Source organism: Phoca vitulina, unplaced genomic scaffold (genome assembly GCF_004348235.1).
Source record: "Phoca vitulina isolate PV1807 unplaced genomic scaffold, GSC_HSeal_1.0 scaffold38, whole genome shotgun sequence".
Taxonomy (NCBI): Eukaryota; Metazoa; Chordata; class Mammalia; order Carnivora; family Phocidae; genus Phoca; species Phoca vitulina.
In genome coordinates, this window is record NW_022589741.1 from 10,520,159 (window position 1) to 10,539,417 (window position 19,259).

At 52.5% G+C, this 19,259-nt stretch overlaps 1 protein-coding gene across 5 annotated transcripts in view; it reads left to right on the forward strand.

Moving 5' to 3' along the window:
- The window catches only part of ZBTB16 (zinc finger and BTB domain containing 16), a 184,376-nt gene that overhangs the window by 4,001 nt on the left and 161,116 nt on the right, over positions 1-19,259 (forward strand). For 4 of the 5 annotated variants that reach the window (XM_032427947.1, XM_032427943.1, XM_032427944.1 and 1 more), the window contains exon 2: positions 616-1,973. In XM_032427947.1, the coding sequence (XP_032283838.1) occupies positions 706-1,973 (1,268 nt within the window). In that variant the 5' untranslated portion in view covers positions 616-705. Of the gene's footprint in view, positions 1-7; positions 440-615; positions 1,974-19,259 lie in introns of those variants that run through there. The other variant, XM_032427946.1, reaches the window with a different exon arrangement.

The window sequence follows — 19,259 nt, forward strand, 5'->3', positions numbered from 1 at the left end:
AGGGCAGAGGCCTGGGAGGGCCAGAGAAGGAGAGCCCCTCCTCATAGACTCCTGTGGGCCCCGCCTGGAGGCTGCGAGCCTCAGTAGGCTTACCTGTGCTCCTCATGAGGCTGCAGTGAGGCAGAACGTTGAAGAACTTTGTTTAGAAGATGAGGTTTACTGCACAGGGGTTGAGAGTGAGATCCAGGGCTTTAACTGACTAAAGGAAGGGGTTAAATTCTTATTTAAAGTGCGGGCCGACACTTCTTCATAACGCACGTTGGCCTTGTTGCACGTATCGGAGCCCCCACTCTGAGACTTCCAGAAAGCCTGGGACTCACAGGCTTCACTGTAATTCCCATTTCGCTTCATCTAACAGCCATCACAGAGCAGTGAATGAAGCGTGTGTGGTGGCAGAAACTTCTCTTTACCCTCCTCATTCCTGGGCTCGTAAAGGCAGGTGTGCAGGGTTCTAGGAAACTTCCTTCCCCCCCCCCCCCCCCGCATTAAAACCACCAAGACTGTCTCACTGGGGGGCTATACGGGTGCTGTGTTGTTTGACTCCTTACTTTTAGGGACACTAATCTACCTTTTGTCCTCTCATCTCTTTTCCCGCCCCTCCCTTATCCCCTGTAGCTCCCTCGGTTGGTCCAGGACACCCACCCAGCCCCGCCACGCAGAGCCAGGAAGGAAAGAGAGCCTCATGCCTAAGCCGAGGGGAGCATCATGGATCTGACAAAGATGGGCATGATCCAGCTGCAGAACCCCAGCCACCCCACGGGGCTCCTGTGCAAGGCCAACCAGATGCGGCTGGCCGGCACGCTGTGTGATGTGGTCATCATGGTGGATAGCCAGGAGTTCCATGCCCACCGGACCGTGCTGGCCTGCACCAGCAAGATGTTCGAGATCCTATTCCACCGCAACAGCCAGCACTATACCCTGGACTTCCTCTCGCCAAAGACCTTCCAGCAGATTCTGGAGTACGCATACACGGCCACACTGCAAGCCAAGGCGGAGGACCTGGATGACCTGCTGTATGCAGCCGAGATCTTAGAGATTGAGTACCTGGAGGAGCAGTGCCTGAAGATCCTGGAGACCATCCAGGCCTCGGATGACAATGACACGGAGGCCACCATGGCAGATGGCGCGGCCGAGGAGGAAGAGGACCGCAAGGCTCGGTACCTCAAGAACATCTTCATCTCGAAGCATTCCAGCGAGGAGAGTGGGTATGCCGGTGTGGCCGCACAAAGCCTCCCGGGACCCGTGGTGGACCAGAGCCCTTCCGTCTCCACCTCATTCGGTCATTCAGCCATGAGTCCCACCAAGGCTGCGGTGGACAGTTTGATGACCATAGGACAGTCTCTCCTCCAGGGAACTCTTCAGCCTCCTGCGGGGCCCGAGGAGCCCACTCTGGCTGGAGGCGGGAGGCACGCTGGGGTGGCTGAGGGGAAGACGGAGATGATGCAGGTGGACGAGGTGCCCGGCCAGGACAGCCCTGGGGCCACCGAGTCCAGTACGGCGGGCGCCGTGGGGGACAAAGTTGAGGAAAGGGGCAAAGAGGGGCCCGGGACCCCGACTCGGAGCAGCGTCATCACCAGCGCTCGGGAGCTGCATTATGGGCGTGAGGAGAGCGCGGAGCCCCTGCTGCCTCCCGCCGAGGCTGGCCAGGGCCCCCCGGGCCGCCCCGAGCACCCCGCGCCCCCAGCTGAGAAACACCTGGGCATCTATTCCGTGTTGCCTAACCACAAGGCTGACGCCGTGTTGAGCATGCCATCCTCGGTGACTTCGGGCCTCCACGTGCAGCCTGCCCTGGCTGTGTCCATGGACTTCAGCACCTACGGGGGGCTGCTGCCCCAGGGCTTCATCCAGCGGGAGCTGTTCAGCAAGCTGGGGGAGCTGGCTGTGGGCATGAAGTCCGAGAGCCGGACCATCGGGGAGCAGTGCAGCGTGTGTGGGGTGGAGCTTCCCGACAACGAGGCTGTGGAGCAGCACAGGTAGGGTCCTCTCCGGCCCCGCACCCCACACCCCGGCCCCGGCCCTCTGGCTCGGACACCTTGCCTTCATACCCAGCTACCCCCACGCCCTGGGGCCTGGCTCCCCAGTCCTCCCTGCTCTTTGTGAAGAAACCCCCGCTTTTTCTAACTCCTGGCTGGGGGGTGAGGGACATACTCTTCACATGTGGCAAGAGGGCCTGGGGTCTTTCCTAAGCATTGGGGAACTCACGGGGGCCCAGCTCTTTTCTCTCTTACTGCTTTTGGGTTCCCATTTAGTTTTTCTGCTGTTGGGTCTGATCGCCTTTGCCTGGAGAACTAATAAACTGGAGGGAGGGAGACGAGGAGGTGGGATTGGGGAAGAGGGTCTCCCCTGGTCTGGCCGTGGCTATGTTGCTGGGTTTCAGGGACACAGGTGCCCAGGTCCCCAGGGAGTGCTCCCCACCAAGGCTGGAAGTGGGCAGCTCCGGAGCCCGGGAGGGGCTGATGCTGCTTCAGCCATGTGAGGAGCTGCCGGTTCCACGCGTCATTCCTGGGGAACGTTTCTCACCAGGAATGTTGCTTTCTCTCCCTCCTCGTTCTCTGCCCCTGCAAACACATTTAGAGGGAGTTGATTTACATTCAAGGGGGAAGGACGGGTATGAGAGTCTCGATTTTGCAGCCTGCAGCCTTATTCTTATCCCATCTCTACTCACGTTGAATTAAATGCGACTTGGGGCCAGCACTGACTCCCCTCTAGCTTCTGTTTCTTTCTCTGTGAGATGAGCATTCGTTGAGCTCTTTTGGCATGCCTGGTTCGATACTGAGTGCTTTACGTGGAGTCACGTTTTTGTTAGAGCAGTCAGCTGGGCAGGGTGGGGGGTGTTCTTCTTTCACATAGGAAGATGCTAAGACCCTTCCCCAGGGTCACATAGAAGGTAAGAGACCGGGTTGGATTCAAATTCAGGTCTTAGCCTCCTGGCACTTTGCCACCTCTTGGAGTCGCTTCGTGCTGAAGAGGATCACGTCTACACAACAGAGGGTTTTGAGCATCGCTCATCCTAAGTGGAGTGAATACGGACAGAATCTGTAGTGGGTTTGGCTTTTACTTGGATCTGTTGTAACGATGTGCCCATCATCTTACCCTCTGGTCCCCGGGTCAGGTGAACGGTGTCAGGAAGGCCACTTTCGTTGTTGTCCACGATAATACCTCCTGCACACCCTCTCGCCTGCTGTTTTGCCGATCTCGGGGGGAGTCTGCCCTTCAGCAACCCTCTTCCTCCACCTTCTCCTCCGTTCTTGCTTCAGGTACAGGAGAGGGGGCGTGAGTGAGTGGGTGTGGGGGCCGGAGAGGCATCTGGCGGTCGGCTGATCACCCCAAGCCCAGCCGGAACCTGTGCCGACACGGGCTGATCGGCGGCTCGTGAGACTGACTTTGTGGAAAGTGCCGCTGAGCTGAAAGTAGCCGAATTTTTCCGGCGGGTGCGAAAAATAACCGCCAGGCAGGTGCGTCTTCTTGATGTTTGTGCCACTCAGAAATAGACCGAGGGTGTGTGTGTTTTTGCTCACACTTTCCTGAAGAGGAAACCCCCCTCCCCAAACTTGACCAGACAGATCTGTCATCTTCTCCGGATGTGAATTCTTTCAGATACGTGCTGTGAGAAATGGGGTACAGTGGAAAGTAATTTTATTTCTGCCTCTGTAGTTGCCTCTCTAGCTGGGTGGGCTGCAGAAGATACGACCCTCCCAGGAGGTCCAGGCTCCCATTCTGTGGGACCCTCTGTCCTCTGGGGAGAGGCGGAGGCCTGGCTGTGTTACCTTCCCCGGAGAACGGGCCGTGGGACTAGCCATGTCTCTCCATGGGAGCTTGGGATCGTTATGTAACCTTTCTGAGCTTTGTTTTACTCTTTTTAAAATGGAGATGGGCCCCCTGCGTGGTTCAGTGGGTTAAGCATCCGACTCTTGCTCTCAGCTCAGGTCTTGATCTCAGGGTTGTGAGTTCAAGTCCCGTGTTGGGCTCCATGCTGGGTGTGGAGCCTACTTAAAAAAAATTTAAAATGGAGATGGTCTGTAGAGCGTGGTGCTGAATTGGTGCGGTAACATCCAGAAACCCCTAGAGCAGCAAGTGAGTGGCACGTAGTAAGCATGCAGGGGACGACGGACCCTTCGGTCCCCCATTCTGTTCAGGTCTCCGCGTTGCCTCCTTTGACGCTGAATTCTAGAGTGTAGGGCCCACAGCGCTGCCTTCCCCCCGGGCCCTGCTGGTCGTAAGGTGATGTGGAGAATGTCCCTGTCCCTGTGAGCTTATGACGGGCAGGCCCTGGTCCAGGGATCCTTGGCTGTGGGCTGCTGACCTGGCAAATGTGCTTTTGACTGAGGGTGGGAAGTAAGCTGCTGCAGCCCAAGAGACTAGAGCTGAGGGCAGGGCCTCAGGTGGGAAGCTGCGGGGACTGAAGAAGTCAAGGAAGGGAGAAGATGTTCCTGTGGCTGCCCCCTGGTCAGATGCACTTTGTGGGAGGCTTTTTCTCTCTCCCTCAAAACTCCCCGATTAAGGTGCCACTTGCCTAATTCCTGCTCTTCTCTGTACCTCCCCACCCATCACAACCACCAGTACAAACAATAGGGCAAGACCAAACAGTCAGAGGGGGGATTTTGGCATCAGGATGTTGTGCAATTGGGTGTAAACATAGCAGCGATGAACGTGAGAAAACAACAAGCTACAGGTTTCGTTTTATTTTACTTTTAAGCCACAGACTAAAGCGTTGCTGAGTTAAGTCCCCCACGGTTCTTGTTGCCCGGATCCTTGAGGAATAGAAGGGCATGGAGAGGAGAGAGGGGGAGAGGGCAGGGAAGCGGCTCGGGAGGGAGGGTTCGGTCTGGATCCCGTCACTAGGTCGCCTCAGTCCCAGGCTGGCGAGGGAGAGCCGGAGCCGCGGACAGAATGGAAGAGCGAGGTGGTGGTCCCCGCGGTGCTGGGCGAGAACATACAGGCAGCAGCACCTGGAGTCAGGGACCCATGGAAAGACAGGGCAGGGCTCCTTGGGCAAATTAAATGGGGCTCACTTACCTGAAGGACCCAGAAGGTCAGCAGACCCGAAAGACCAGCAGCATTCTCTAGGCAGATGAGGAGCAAGCTCTGGGCGCCACAACCTTTTCTAGGACAGTATCTGAGGGAGGGAGGGTCCCAGCAGGTTTCTGGAGGATTGGACTCTCCTTCTCTAGGTTCATCTCTCCTTTCTCTCTCTGTCTCTGGAAGGCTGGAGCTGTTCTGCATGTAGGCTTATCTGGATCTGATAAGCTAGGGATGAGCTGGGTCCAGCTCACCTGAGCCCGCTGCAACTTCTCCTTCTCAGAATTACACACAGGTTGCTAAGATTACAGCTGATGGTGTGGTTGACTTAGGTGTGAACACAGTCCTCATTCCTAGCCCTCAGTCTCCCCAGGCTCACGCAGCCTGGTAGGAATGTGTTTCTGAATTGCGTGCTGCAGAATCAGAGCCGGGTCTTGTTTCCCCGGGGGCCTCTGGATCTTCTCCAGCAGACCCTTGGACTGGCTACAGTGTGAATCCTGTGTGCACACAGTAGGAACTCTTGCTGGGCTCCTGAAGGGATGCTCGGGAAACAAGGAATGATCTCAGCCAGCTCCCCGGACCCACGTGTGCAGCCCTTCCCAGAGGCTTCTTGGGGCCAGCTCTAGGGTGCGTGAACCACATAGCTGAGATGACAGATTTCTGCCTGGCTCTTCGCCTTGGTCTCTCAGGTGGCCAGCTGCTCTGTTTTCAGTGGTTGACCATGTAGAGGGCCAGCAGCTGTTGACCTTGGTTTCGGCCACTTTGGGGAGCTTAGCTGTTGCCCTTACTCTCAGTCGCCTTTCATCGTTCTGCCGGCTTTAGGCACCTCCGAGGTCAAACCCAGCTCTGTTGGGAAAGAGTGTAGTAAGGACAGCCAACAGCAGTAATATTAACAGTGCCTTTGATCAGTGGTAGCACTTGTTTCTTTGCCGGGCTCTTTTCAGGACTTTGTCTCTCTCCGCCCCGCAGCCTCCCCTACGCGGGTTCGGCTCCATCATCCCCTATCTGTGAATATGAAGTCTGAGAAGCTCTGAAAGCAAAAAGGTTCTGTGCAACTCGTTTAGTGGCAAAACCTGATCTGAACTGATGGGAGGCTATATTTATCCCACCTATTTTGAATATTCATATGTTTTGCTGTAAAAATATTAATGTGTTTGATTACAGAGTGCTTTTCTAGACTCCTTCGGGACTGGCAAACACTTGTGGGCCCCGTAGTAGCTTTCTAAAATCCGGACAGTTTGGCTTTCTGAAGTACCGGCAGGTTTTGGATCAGGGATCGTGGACCTTTTTCAGCCCCACCTTGCCGACGAGGAAAAGGAGCTCTGGAGCCCGTAAGTGACTTGTCCAAGGTCACATAACTATAAATGGATAGGGTCAGGAGCTCAGCTTCCCTTCCGATGCCCAGTCCTGAGTACCCTGCGCCAGGCCATATAAGCACATGGACACTGCCGTTCTGGGGCGGGTCCATCTGACCTAGTCTTTGGGTGCCAACACCATCCCTCAGATACCACCGTTGGAGGCCACAGCTATCTTCCTTGACGTCAATCCTAAAGGTCAGGTGGAGCTTGACTTCTCCGAGTAGCTATTTGTGGCTGTTCTGTCATTCACAGATTTGCCCAAATCCTTTCTGAATCCATTTCTGTTTCCAGGAAGTGTGCTTTTGGGGGTGATGAATGACTTACATTTATCACCTCCCGGACTCCTGGAAATCTGGCTTTTGGAGAGGTCGTTAGTTGGGTAGTTGGGAAGATGGCAGGAGGCTTGGTGGTGTATGCTGTGCCCAGCTGGGGTGGAGGCCAGGCCTCTAGACTCCGCTGCGTGGTTTTTAGCCCCATGACCTTTGTTGGGCTCTTTTCCCTTCTGAGCTTAATTCCTTCGTTTGTAAAACAAGGTGCTCGGATGAGCCGTTTCTGGGTTGAGTTCTTTAAGAAGTTCCCTTAACCCCTTGTGCACGTACTTACATCTTCATGAGGTCCTTTTGGCTACTTGCGTTTTGCTCTGTCTTGGATTGGCAGTCAGCCAGCTGGAATAGGGGTCCCTCTGATTTGTTCCTGTCTGCTCCCACTTCATTTTTTAATACTCACGAAGTCAGCTGGGCTCTAGGCTGAACTCTGGGACATTTTGAAGATGATTTCTTTTATTTTCTTTCCAGTGGAGGGAAGTGGCCTGTTCTTTCATCTCAGTGAGAAAAGTCCCATTTTAATTTGCTGTCACTATCGGATGGAGCTGCTAATTGCTGGAGGGGAGAGGAAGCAAGAACGCCTCAGCTCAGCGACACGTTCGCCTCCTGCTTGTTCTAGGAACTCTATTTATGAATCTTTAAAATAGTGATTATCCTAAACTGTTAAAATCAAACTCCATTCACAACTCTTTCATTTCTTGCTAATTCAGGGGAAAAACATTTCCAATCACTTTAATTTTTTTTAAATTAATGACTTTAAAACAAGTCCAGCTGAGAGACTTAAGAATCTTGCTAAATGAACACAGGCGTGCCTCAGTGTGCCCCTTGGAGGGTTCCTGAATTTTCCTTGGTAACAGAAGATTTTTTTTTAGAGATTGTATTTATTTATTTGGCAGAGAGAGAGAGAGCATAAGCAGGGGGAGCAGCAGAGGGAGAGGGAGAAGCAGGCTCCCCGCTGAGCAGGGAGCCCGATGTGGGGCTCAACCCCAGGACCCTGGGATCATGACCTGAGCCGAAGGCAGACGCTTAACGACTGAGCCACCCAGGTGCCCCAACAGAAGGTTTTCTTTTTTTCTTTTTTTTTTTTTAAGATTTTATTTATTTATTTGACAGAGAGAGACACAGAGCAGGATCACAAGCAGGAGAAGAGGGAGAGGGAGAAACAGGCTTCCTGCGGAGCAGGGAGCCCGATGCGGGGCTCGATCCCAGGACCCTGGGATCATGATCTGAGCCGAAGGCAGACGCTTAGCCGACTGAGCCACCCAGGCACCCCAACAGAAGGTTTTCTTAAAGGTTCTGTTTTGGTGGCGTTAGGTGAAAGCCCTGGCTTGATGGCAGTTATTTTGGTAGAAAGAAAAATTCACCGAGGCATCCCCACAGCCCCACCTCTGATGTTTTCCGTGTAGTAAACGTGCATTTCGAGCAAATTCGACTCTCTGGGCCAGAATCCTGATTTTACCACTTACCAGCTGTGTGACTGTGTTTCTTAACCTCTCTGTGCCTGTTTGCTCGTTGGTAAAATGGGCATAATAACAGTACCTACCCACTGGGTTGTTACAAGGGTTCATTAGCAAATGTTTGTCAAGTGCAAGGAATGGTGGCATCGAGTAAATGCTCCGTGTGTATTCGCTATTGTATTTTTATGGCTCTTGTGAAATGGCCCACTGGCTGTGCACGGTAAGAAATGCATTCCTGTTGGTCCGGGGGGGCCTGCTTTCCCCCAGAGGTGTTAGTTCATATGGGCGGCATGTGGGGCCGATACACCCTGAGCACCTGCATTTTCCCTCCCAAGAAGCTGATCTCTTGTACCCTGGTGGCCAGGGTACTCTTTGTCCCATTGACCCGCAGCCTGATGAGTCATTCCAGTTCTCATTTAAATTTAGCTGGGCAGCGCTCCACCATCATCAGTTCCAAATGCCGAGCAGGCTCACCCAGTGTCCAATAGCCCGCGCCTGTGGCCAGGCGAGCAAATCACTGTGGTCGACGCAGATTTGAGGAGCACAAAGCCCAGCTTACGGAGGGAAGTCTGGGCTTGAGGTGGGTGGGCATTCCAGGGCTCCTTCCCTGTCCTGCTTCCCCGCTGCTAACGGTGGATTTGCAAACAGCATTCTCAGTGCTTGGTACATTATGGGTTCTGTGCTAAGTGCGTTCAGAGTCGGGCTGTCCTCACACGCTCTGGCCACCCTGTAAGGGGGATACTAGTCGCAAATTCCCTGATGGGCAGAGGGAAGCATGAGAGGTTACCAGACTTGTCCACAGTAAGACTGTGAAGGGGGGTGCTGGGGCTCGTGCTCAGGTCTTCCGGCCCCATGTTCACTGTGTTTTCCATAACGCCCTGTTTGGACCTTCGGGCCCGGATGGAATCATAAGGGAAGGGGACATACAGGAAGGACCAGCTCTGTGTTCCCTGCAGCTGGTGGCCGGGAGGCTCACGCTTGGTCACCTCTGGCCTTCGGATCTCCTCTGGGGGCTCGAGAGGAGGAGAGTAGGGGAGAGGGCTGCTTACTTCAGAGGGTTCAGGTTTTTGGGGGTCAGGGTCACAGAAATCCCGGGAGCACAGCATCATCCCGCATCATCTCTTACCGGCTCAGAGAGACCAGCTTCTAGCGATAGGGGCCTTTTATGCTGACTCAAAAAAGAAAAACAAACAAACAAAAAACAGAAAAAGAGAGAAGAAGAAACCCACTTACAAAAATAAAAATCTCTTGCTGTTAATTTCATGCCAGCATAATCAGAAATCCCCCTTTCTACTGTTTCCCCTTAAAAGCCCCGGTGTCCTTATTATGCTGGTTCAGTCTGGAAAAACCATGGTTGGGTTTTGCCTACGTGAGGCTTATCTCTGCAGCTGCAAGCAGGGGATCCAGTACTTTATTGTCAGGATGGAAACTTTGGCTGAAAACTCGCCGAAACCTGCTCATTTCTAAGTTCCCAGCTCACGTTCGACTCTGTCCTCAAGCCCTGATTTCCTTCAGCAGGAACGGATTGCGTTCAGCTTTGCAGTAGGAAGAAGCCGAGTTAGACAGCATGAAGAACTTCCTGAGACTGTGGGGACCTCCCTGGCAAAGTGATCAGGAGACTCGGTCACAGAACTTTTGATGAAGAGGAGAAATTGCAGGGCCAGTTGGAAGTGGTTTTTAGCGTTCTCCCCTCTTTGGGGTCATTTTTATTTACGTCCTGTAAAAGTTTATTTATTTATTTATTTAAGTCGTCTCTGCACCCAACGTGGGGCTTAAACTCAAGACCCCGAGATCAAGAGTCGCACGCACTTCTGACTGAGCCAGCCGGGCGCCCCCTCGGGCCATTTGGACTCCCCAGAAATGTTAAGTAAGGATTTGGACACGGACACAAACCACCACCACCAGGCGTGTCAGGAGCAAGACAGACCGCCAGACCGTTGTTTTTGTAGGGGCGAGGTGTGCAGGGCAGGGGCGCAAAGCCTGACGTCAGACAGACGTGGGTGTGACTGTTGGCGCCACGTTGTGAATCTGGGCAGATGACTCCGCCTGTCCGACTCGTCGGGCGCCTCTCCTGTGAAGAGAGCTTAGCCCCTCACCTCTCCATGTGGTTTCAAACAAGTTAAACGAGGTAGCAGGTCACCTAAAGCCCACAGCAGGGACTCACACGTGAGGCCGCCTCCCTGCTTCCCGCTTCTTTTGCGACCCCAGCCTGACAAGGGGGCCGCTTGCTCGCTCGCTGAGCCCCCTGCCACCCTTGCCCGGTGTCGGTCTCTAAGTGGATTAGCCGAGCGTTGTGATCTTAATGCCATTAGGCCTGTTGGCACAACGCTCTTTGCCATAGTGAGAAGCAGATGTGGCCGGCCGTAATGGCCCTCGGTGATCCATCGGGCCTGCAGTGCTGGGGGAGACATTCTTAGTGTGATTTGGGGGAGTCTTTTATGGTAGTTGGGGGAAATGCAGAGGGATTGTTTGAAATGTATTTATTTAAGCCGTTCGGCGGGTTAGATGCTCTCGGGGTCTACCGTGGCTACCTCCCCCCCCAACGCCCCCCATCCTCTCTTTAAATAAGGTCCCCTCCCCAACCCCGAAGCCCAGGCCTGATTACTTCCAGAGTCGGAGAGACAACTTAGCAGGCTCTTGTTTCTTGCCGATGTACCTTATTAGTAGCACCTGGCATCATAACCCGCTAATGGGAACCAGCGCCCTCCTCCTGCGTGGCCCGGGACAAGTAGCCTTGTCAGCCTGAGCTCGCCGTGCGAGGAAGTTCCCATTAGCTTTATAGTCAGGAGAACTTGTCCTGTTCAGGAAATGAATGTTGCCTCTAAAGGTCCGCGGCCCTGACCCTGGCGGGGTAACCTGTGCGGGCTGCTCAGGATGCTTGGGATTTCAGCCCCTCTCTGGTTCTTGTCATATGTAAAGAGGGAATCATTGTGGTATGTTGCAGCCTTGAACTTTTGATTTATTCAGTGAGGATGACTTAACCGTTTCTGTGCCTGGATGGCTGGCGGGTGGTGGCAGAGCTGAGCCTGTGTGTGCCTAGATGTGTGTGTGTGTGTGTGTGTGTGTGTGTGTGTGTGTGTAGTCTGGGGGTGGGGGGAGCAGAGACCCCCACATACCAACAGGGGCTGTCTGTCTCCGGGAGGGGGGGGGTGGGTTTTGAGGATGATTATTTGCTGGGCTGTTTGCATTCTTGCAATGTCAGAAGTTTCTGGAATCCTTGGCCGCAGAATGGTGGGCAGCTGGGAACCCGGGTTTGAATTCATCCTCGGCCTCTTAGAAGCTCCGTGGCTCGGGCAAGATACCTAACCGCCGGCTTCCTCCTCTCTGGGAGGAAGTTCTAACGTGCTGCGGTGATATTAGCCATAGGAGGATGCATTCGGAATATAGAGCCCGGGGCAGGCACGTGGCGTGGTCTGCGGCCCTCACTGACAGGAGGTGTCTCTTTCTTTCTTTCTCATCGTAATATTATTCTAAGAAATTTTGGAAAGAATGGCCTAGTCCTTTTTCTCCGTTTAATGTATCAAGACTTTTTTCCTCATCAGAGCCTTGGAATCAAAGAAAAGCTACTTAGTTTTCCCTGCTTCTTCTTCTGCCTGCGAGTCATGTTTGTAAATGTGATTTTTTTGCGGAGAAGAGCAGCGTTTGACCTCGTTCTGGGGGGAAGCTTTGGCCCGACTCTTTGAGAAGCGAGGTTTGTGAGCTGTCTGCCTGCTGCCGAGCGAAAGGCCCCTGGTGACAAAGGAGCGAACTACACTGGGAGGCGTGGCCCGGGGAGTCTGGCCCCCAGAAGATGATGGGCCTGGGGGGGGGGTGCAGGGAAGGGGCTTGGAGATGATGCCTCCTTCCGGAACTTTAAAATGAATTGGTCCATCTGTCTCTGACATCAGTGACAACAGTTCAAGGAAAAATAAAAATAAGTTCTTGTCCAGTCGGCGGGCCGGGTGCAGAGAGAAGGGACAGGAGTGGTCAGTGCGTCGAGGCAGCTGACCTGGAGTTTTGGAGATGGGACAGTGGCCCGTTTCCTCGTGCCCACAAGTTCTCCCCTCCACCCTCTCCGTGAGAAACTGTGCCCGTGTCAAATGAATCGTGGTCTCTAACCCCTCCTGAAGCAGGTGGAAGCCACTTCGGAAGCGTTCGTGGAGTAGGGATGGGAAGCGTTCGGTGCAGAAGTTAAATCGTGACAGTTGTCCCCTAAATGCTCTGCTAAATTAAGGATCTGCTAACATTTGCGAGTCTACCTCCCTACATACCCCCACCCCCGTCCCCTTGGCAGAAGGGATGAAGATGGGACCTAAAAACAATGTGAAGCGCTGCTAAATCGAGTGACTCTAAAAACATTTTTCTTCCCTTGACGTTGAGCATGGAAAACCAGGGCTGGACTTGTAAAACGCCGCAGACCCATTTGGGTCCCGCGTGCCTGGCCCCTTTCCTCAATTTCTAGCACAATGGTTTTTACTGCCACCTCTCCCCCTCCTTCCCCCCTTCATAATTATCCACTATTTTACTTTTTGTGTCCTGACAGCCACAAGAGTGGTTTTTGTTTTTTGAGCTGGATAGCTGCTAAGTATTCCCCAGCAGCCAGATTCAATGGCTCGGGGGCTAGCGGGGATAGGCCAAACCTTGGCATCCCCCGTTGCAAAAGTGAAAAATATTTCTGTTTGCAGTTAATTTTAGTGGCAAGCAGATCATGTTAACTGGATGTAATTGCTTCCAGATATGGCCGAGGGTTTTGTGTGTTGAGATGAAGGGTCTGGTAAGTGCTCACTTCCTGTGTAAATTAGGCTCTTCCATTCAGTCTTTCATTCTGGCCAGCCCTGGATTCTGTCATTCTCCCGTTTCCACCCCCCTCCCCTCCCCAGCCTGCAGCCTGGTGTGAGAAGCCGCTAGCTCTGTCCCTCTGAATGCAAGGCTTTTGTCACTTGGAGCCACTCACCTCTTGGTTCTTGATGTGAGTTTGCCCTTCAAATAATGAGAAAGGTTTGAAAAGATGCCACCTGGCCCCGCTTCTTGCCATGCAGAGACAGATCTGCAGAGCCCAGGGGGAGGGATCCTCTCCTGGTCATGCGGCTTGTGTCTTGGGACCCGGAACTCTTGGTTTTCTGTGGATTTTTTTTTTCCTCCACCCTCTGACCCCCCTCCCACCTTGGAGAATACCATTCTCTCCCTTTCTGAACAGAGCTCATTCCGATGGAACTGAAATCCTAGAAAAATGAAGTGTCTGTGGCAAGGAGGCGAAGGCCATGGTCACAGAAAGTTCTGTTAGAAAGACAGGAAGCCACCGCCTTCTTGACCAAGCAGGTTGGACCCCCTCCCCACACACACCTGCCCCTCCCTGCAAGAAAGCGAGAGGAGAATCCATGCAGAGAACCTTCTCCGAGCTCCTGCGGTTTCCAGGGTTGGAACCTAGGTAAAGCCTTAAGATTCATGTTCTCCTAAATTCCGATTTTGTCCTGTGGCCAGTCCCACATTCTTAGTGCTATTTGCATAAGAGGTTGCTGTTTATCTCCCTGTATCAACTCCACTGATAACCCCTGTGGTCTGTTTAACAATATATGAGGAGTAGATTACTTGATAAATGCCAGTTTTCCCAATAGGCAAAGATAAAGTGTCGGGGTCAGGGTGAGGGGTGGTGTGTGAGGGAGGGACCAGGTGGGGAGCCAAGACCCTCTTTCAGATCGGGATGGAGATGTGTAAAAGCACCTGATGGAAGGCAGCTGCTTGTATCACACGGTCTGCCGACTTCCTGCCCTCACCTGCTTTCCTCCTCCTTCATGTGGACGCACAGAGTCTCTGAGAACATTCCATCGAGTGTGCTGCTGATGCCCGTGTTAATGCAAGAGGGAAAATGGTGTAGGTAATTTTTGCTTCTGTGGTTCGTAGCCTTTCCTCCCTTAACCCTTTCTCCTTTCCACATGTTGTTGGCTGGTGAGTACTTTTTGCTCGCTGACAATGTAAATCTGAAATCTTCAATGGGATTTTTCCCACCTGCCCTGCGTTTGCTTCTTCAAGCCAGGTGCTCGGTTCTGGAAGAGGCTGGGTGAAAAGCAAACTTCTGACCCCATCACCTAGTCAATAAGCTGTCTGAGAATCAAACAAAAGAGTTTGGACTGGCTGGTAAAGCTAGGAACCCTACTGATAGCTTTGTTTTGATGTCCTTGCGATGTTTGCAGATCGAGGAGGGGGCTGTTCAGAGCAGGGGGTGTCTGCTGGGACAGACATACCGGGAAGTTGAAACGCCTAGCACAAAGTCCGTGAGGGGCTGAAGATAGTGAACTAGAGCCCAGGAATTAGGGGGCACGGGGTGGGGGGTTTCCTTACTCAGGGAAGAAGCTTTCTGGGAGGAGGCTGGAGGTGGTGTTTTCTTGGGACATTGTGGAAGGACGGGAAGATAGAGGCTTTAGAGTGAGGTATCCTGGATGAGAACCCAGGCTCCAGAATTTACTGTGTGCCTTGACCAAGTTACTTAGCCTTCTGAGTCCCCTTTTCCTCGTTCTGTAAAAAAGCGAGACCAACACCTTTAAGGTGGTTATGTGGATAAAATGTGTCAAGTGCGCAGCACTGTGCAGGTGCTTTGTAAATGGGCACTATTGTGCTGTAGAACTTGGCCCTTCGCAGCCTGCTGTTTTGGTCCAGACGAGAAACTCTGGAAGGAACCAGTGAAATCTTTTGTTTGGGTCACTGCTGCACTGATGATCGTACTAACCCCATGCCAGCAGGCTACAGACCAAATAATGGGTGAATGATGCAGGTGCATTATGAATCCAAATGTCTCCATTTGTGAAGTGCTACTGCTCTCCTGAAGAAGCCTACATATCTAATAAGCGATCACGTAATCCCGTGATGTGGCCACAGCCCCAAACACTTTGGAAATCTTCCTTTGGAACCCTTTCCAAGGTCTGTGCCATATTCTCTTGCCTTGTCCTTTGGGCAAGTAGATTTGACTTTTGGAAATGGTCAAAATAATTTGATGACCAATCCGGTGAATATAGTTGAGTGATGACATTGGATGACTGTGTCTGATTCCAAAGGTAGGTTCTGGAAAGAATGTGCCAGGAGAGCTTGTCAGATCAGCCCCTGGGTGAATGTTGGCTTCACTTCTTAGGTGGGAACTGAAGGAGGCCAAGGAGTTAGTGATTTCCGGCTGCCACCACCGATTGCCTCGGCCTGGAGCAGATCCTCTTATTGCTGTGGTGTTTCTGCGTTTGTGGTCGGACCTCCAGTGAGTTTGGGGTCCCAAGAGGCACTTCTCTTGTTAAGAAAATCTACCACCACCAGGAGATGTAGCTTGGGGTCAGAAAGAAAGCACTGATTTTTGACACTCTAAGGGAGTAGGCATGGAGGCATGGCGGCCTGAGTGTGCACCCGACCTGTTTTCTTGGGAAGGCTCCGGAAGGTTAAAGGAGCTTATGCGGTAAACCCCAGCGCAGCCCTGGCCCATCCTCAGCATGTAACAGTCTTACGTGCCCTGAATGCCCGAGAGTGGAGGGACGTGTTTCCTGTTCCTGTCATGAGGGCCACGGCTGGGCGCTCAGGGGAGCTCACACTCACCTTGGGATTGTCTGTGGGACCTGGGTCTTTTGTGACCTTACTGTGCAGAGGCCTAGTGTTCAGTCCCTCACCCGCTCCCTCTCTCTCTGCATTATTTATAGTAAACCATATTAGAACAGTGTGTTAAAGAGGAAGGATGAGTCATCCCCATTGGAACCGTTGACGACATAAATGAAAGCAAAATGCTTACTATGTGTTTTGCACAGTATTTAAGGCCAGGTTGTGCTAATTTGAACACTCCCAAACTGGATCTGTGAAAGTATACATATGTGGGGAAAAATTCAGGTTTCACTGGAAGTTATTTATTGACCATCCATTTCAGTGTCTGCTTTCTCCTTTTATTTACTTCAGATCCCTATTCAAATCATGGCTGTCATCCTTCCTAAGAAGGGCGAATGACTGGTTGAGTCACTAGCTATGGTTTCTTTTTTTCTTTTTGAGGGTTGAGGAATAGTATAAGGGGATGTTTGAGTGTCCCTTTCTTCATCCTTCTTGCCACCTGTTGAGGGAGGTACTCTTAGCGCTCCCCCTGCCCTACAGGTGTGGGTCCTCAAGGTGACCAAGGATCATAGAATTATGTTAGAGCTGGAAGGGCTCATGAAATCATTTATGACAACATGCTCATTTAGGGCAGAAAAAGTGGAGGTCCAGAGAGGCTCTGTGATTTGTCCAAGGCCACACAGCCGGCTTGTGTCAAAACCAGGACTGGAAGCCATGTCTTTCATTCCTTGCCTCCTTTAATCCTTCCTTCATCTCAAATTTGTATACAACTGCCTGGTCTGCTCCCTGTTTCCACCAAGGAGGCGGTAAGAATAGGATCTGACTTGAGAGTAGTTTCAAATATTTGGATATGAGGGGTGCTGGGTGGATTTTGGCCTGGTGACTTGTCTCTTACTCATTAATCTCTTTGCTGCTCAGCTGAGTAGATTAATATACATTGAGTCCTTTTGATTTATAGGTGATGCACTGTGTTAGGGTTTTTTTTTTTTTTTTAAGATCTTATTTATTTGAGGGAGAGAAAGAGCAAGCACAAGCAGGGGGAATGGCAGAGAGGGAGAAGCAGAGTCCATGCTGAGCAGGGAGCCTAATGTGGGGCTCCATCCCCAGGACCCTGGGATCATGACCTGAGCCAAAGGCAGATGCTTAACCGACTGAGCCACCCAGGTGCCCTAGAGTGTTCGGGGTTTTAAGATACAAAGATTAATAAGATATGGGACTTCCTCTTGAGGAGTTTATAATTTGAGCAGAGGAGTTATAATACTTTACATGTGTATGTGTGTGTATGACAGAAAGTAGGAAGTGGAAAGATTATATAGCTACCTAGAAAAAGCACGAGGAAATTTAGAGATGAAATGCCTTCCACCTGGAGGGATTCACTTACGGTGTGCTGGGCACTAGACTCGGCCCTGGGAATTCCATGATGAGCAGCTGCTGTCCTTGTGCGCTTTCCTAATGGGGGAGAGCTACGTTGCTGGCAATCTTGTGAAAAGCTATGAAATTGCAATAGTGATAAGTGCTCAGATTCCTGATAAAGTAACTTCCTTCGGCTGGAAGGAGGGCGATTGTACTGGAATGGTAGGTTGGGGTCAGACAGAGGGGCCGTGAATGCCAGGCCGGGGAGGGGAGAAGGGACAGAGCACGGAAGAGTGGAGAGAGCACAGGCAGACCCGGGTGCAGATTGTCCCCATGCCACGCACACCCCGTGTGATCTTGGCCATGTGCTGAAAGCACTGTGAACCGGGGTCTTCTCATCCCTCCAGTGGGGCTGTTGTGGGGGACAGCGTGTGGGCTAGTCTGAGGATTTCAGATAATGCATTGAACACATCCTGCACAGTGCCTGGAACAGGGTAGTTGCTCAATGAAGGTAGCGGTTAGTTTTGGGACTTTATTCGGGGGCAGTTGGGAGCCCAGGAAGGCGTTTGAGGAAGAGCATGGCATGGTATGGGCCATGAACCCGGATTCCGCTGCCCCAGCTCCTTGCCTGCCTTCCACAGCGTGCCCGGAAGGGAACTCGGAGAGTGATCCGCGTGTCCTGCGCCCCCGTCTCGCACCTGGCACTCCACCCAGATGTGATGAAATGACCTGAAATGCACCCCTGCCACCTCTCCCGGTTGGTCGGAGGGCCTGGGAGAGGGAGGTGGACTGAGGGGGGCCTTCAGCTGTCACGGTCAAAGGAAGTGACACTGTGAAGTTGGCCAGCCAGACTGTTATCCGTCTCTCTCCAACTCTCTTTTAACAGCAACCCGAACGTGTGAACCCCGGCTAACCGTCCCGGCCCCCTCTTGCGTCTCCGATAGCAAGCAGGGAGACGGCTATCTCCCTCGGGCCAGTCTCGGCTGTGGTTGTCACACTACGCAATGTCTGCAAACTGACAGTGGCAAGGGACAGATAAGGACTGGCGTTGTGTAATGAGGGGCACGGTCTGTTTGCCCGAGTGGCTCCTGGCCCCTGGTTAACTGCTAACCTCAACGGAGCGGCGGGCCCTTGCTTGGAAGGGCCGTTCCAGGGCCCCTCGCTGGTTCCACGGATGCCTTTTTGTGGTTGGATAAAGGAAGCTCATGTAGGCCGCCCACAGCGCAGACACGGGCCTGGGCTACGGGTGCTTGGTGGTTTTGTTTTTCTCTTTGTCTTTCTTCAAAAAGAGAAGCTGAAAGGGGGACAGTCTCGCTTGGCACCTACCCTGTAACCCAAAACAGCATAAAACAAACAGTTCCTAAATGTAAGTGAAAATGCACCAGGTGGTAGAGATGCCCTCCTTACTGCTGCCCAGAGGCCAGAGCTTAAAGAGGTTGGTCTTGGGGACTCTGGGTCTGGCCTGGAAGCTCCTGTCTTGGAACCTCAACCCCACACCAGCTCTCTTAATATCCCAGTCCCTGGCTAGGTGCAGTGGTGGAAATACATACTTTGTTTACCTTCTCCCTTCCACCTTCCCCAGATGCTCACTGTCCTTTCAGGATGAATAGGTAAGCCACAGCGCATGCTCCCTCCATGTCAGGGGCAACAGAACCCAGGGCCCTGGCTTCCGGTGTTGCCCTGTCCCAGTGGGGGATGGGCTGGAGGGGACTTGGAGGCCAGCCCCCATGCCGAGGCTCTCGTGGGCTCTGTGCTTCCTCGCCTGTCCTCGGACCCTCCAGGAGAGGGATGTCACTGTTCGCTGAGCAGCTGATTCCATTTCCAGAGAGTGCTTAGGGTCCCCCACTAATCCTGCTCTCTGTGGTCACAGACACTCTGCCCCATAGTCCTCCAGATACTTGTAAGGTCGATACAGGTCTTCCCTAATTAGCCAGTGGTTTTCCCTCTACCACAATTTCAGTCCCTCCCACCATTCTCACAGTCCTCTTTCAGATACTTCCAGATTTGTAAATTTCACATCCCTGTTTGATCACATCAGGGCAATTATACGTAGGGACATAACTAAGTGGGTTTGACCAATCTGGAGAAGAACCAGAATTTCACCTCCATTGTTCAAGATGTTACACCTTTATTGATATATCTTCTGAGTGTTTCCCTTCTGCGTTTCCCTTGTGTGCTCTTGAGGTTATTTCCCTTGTTCT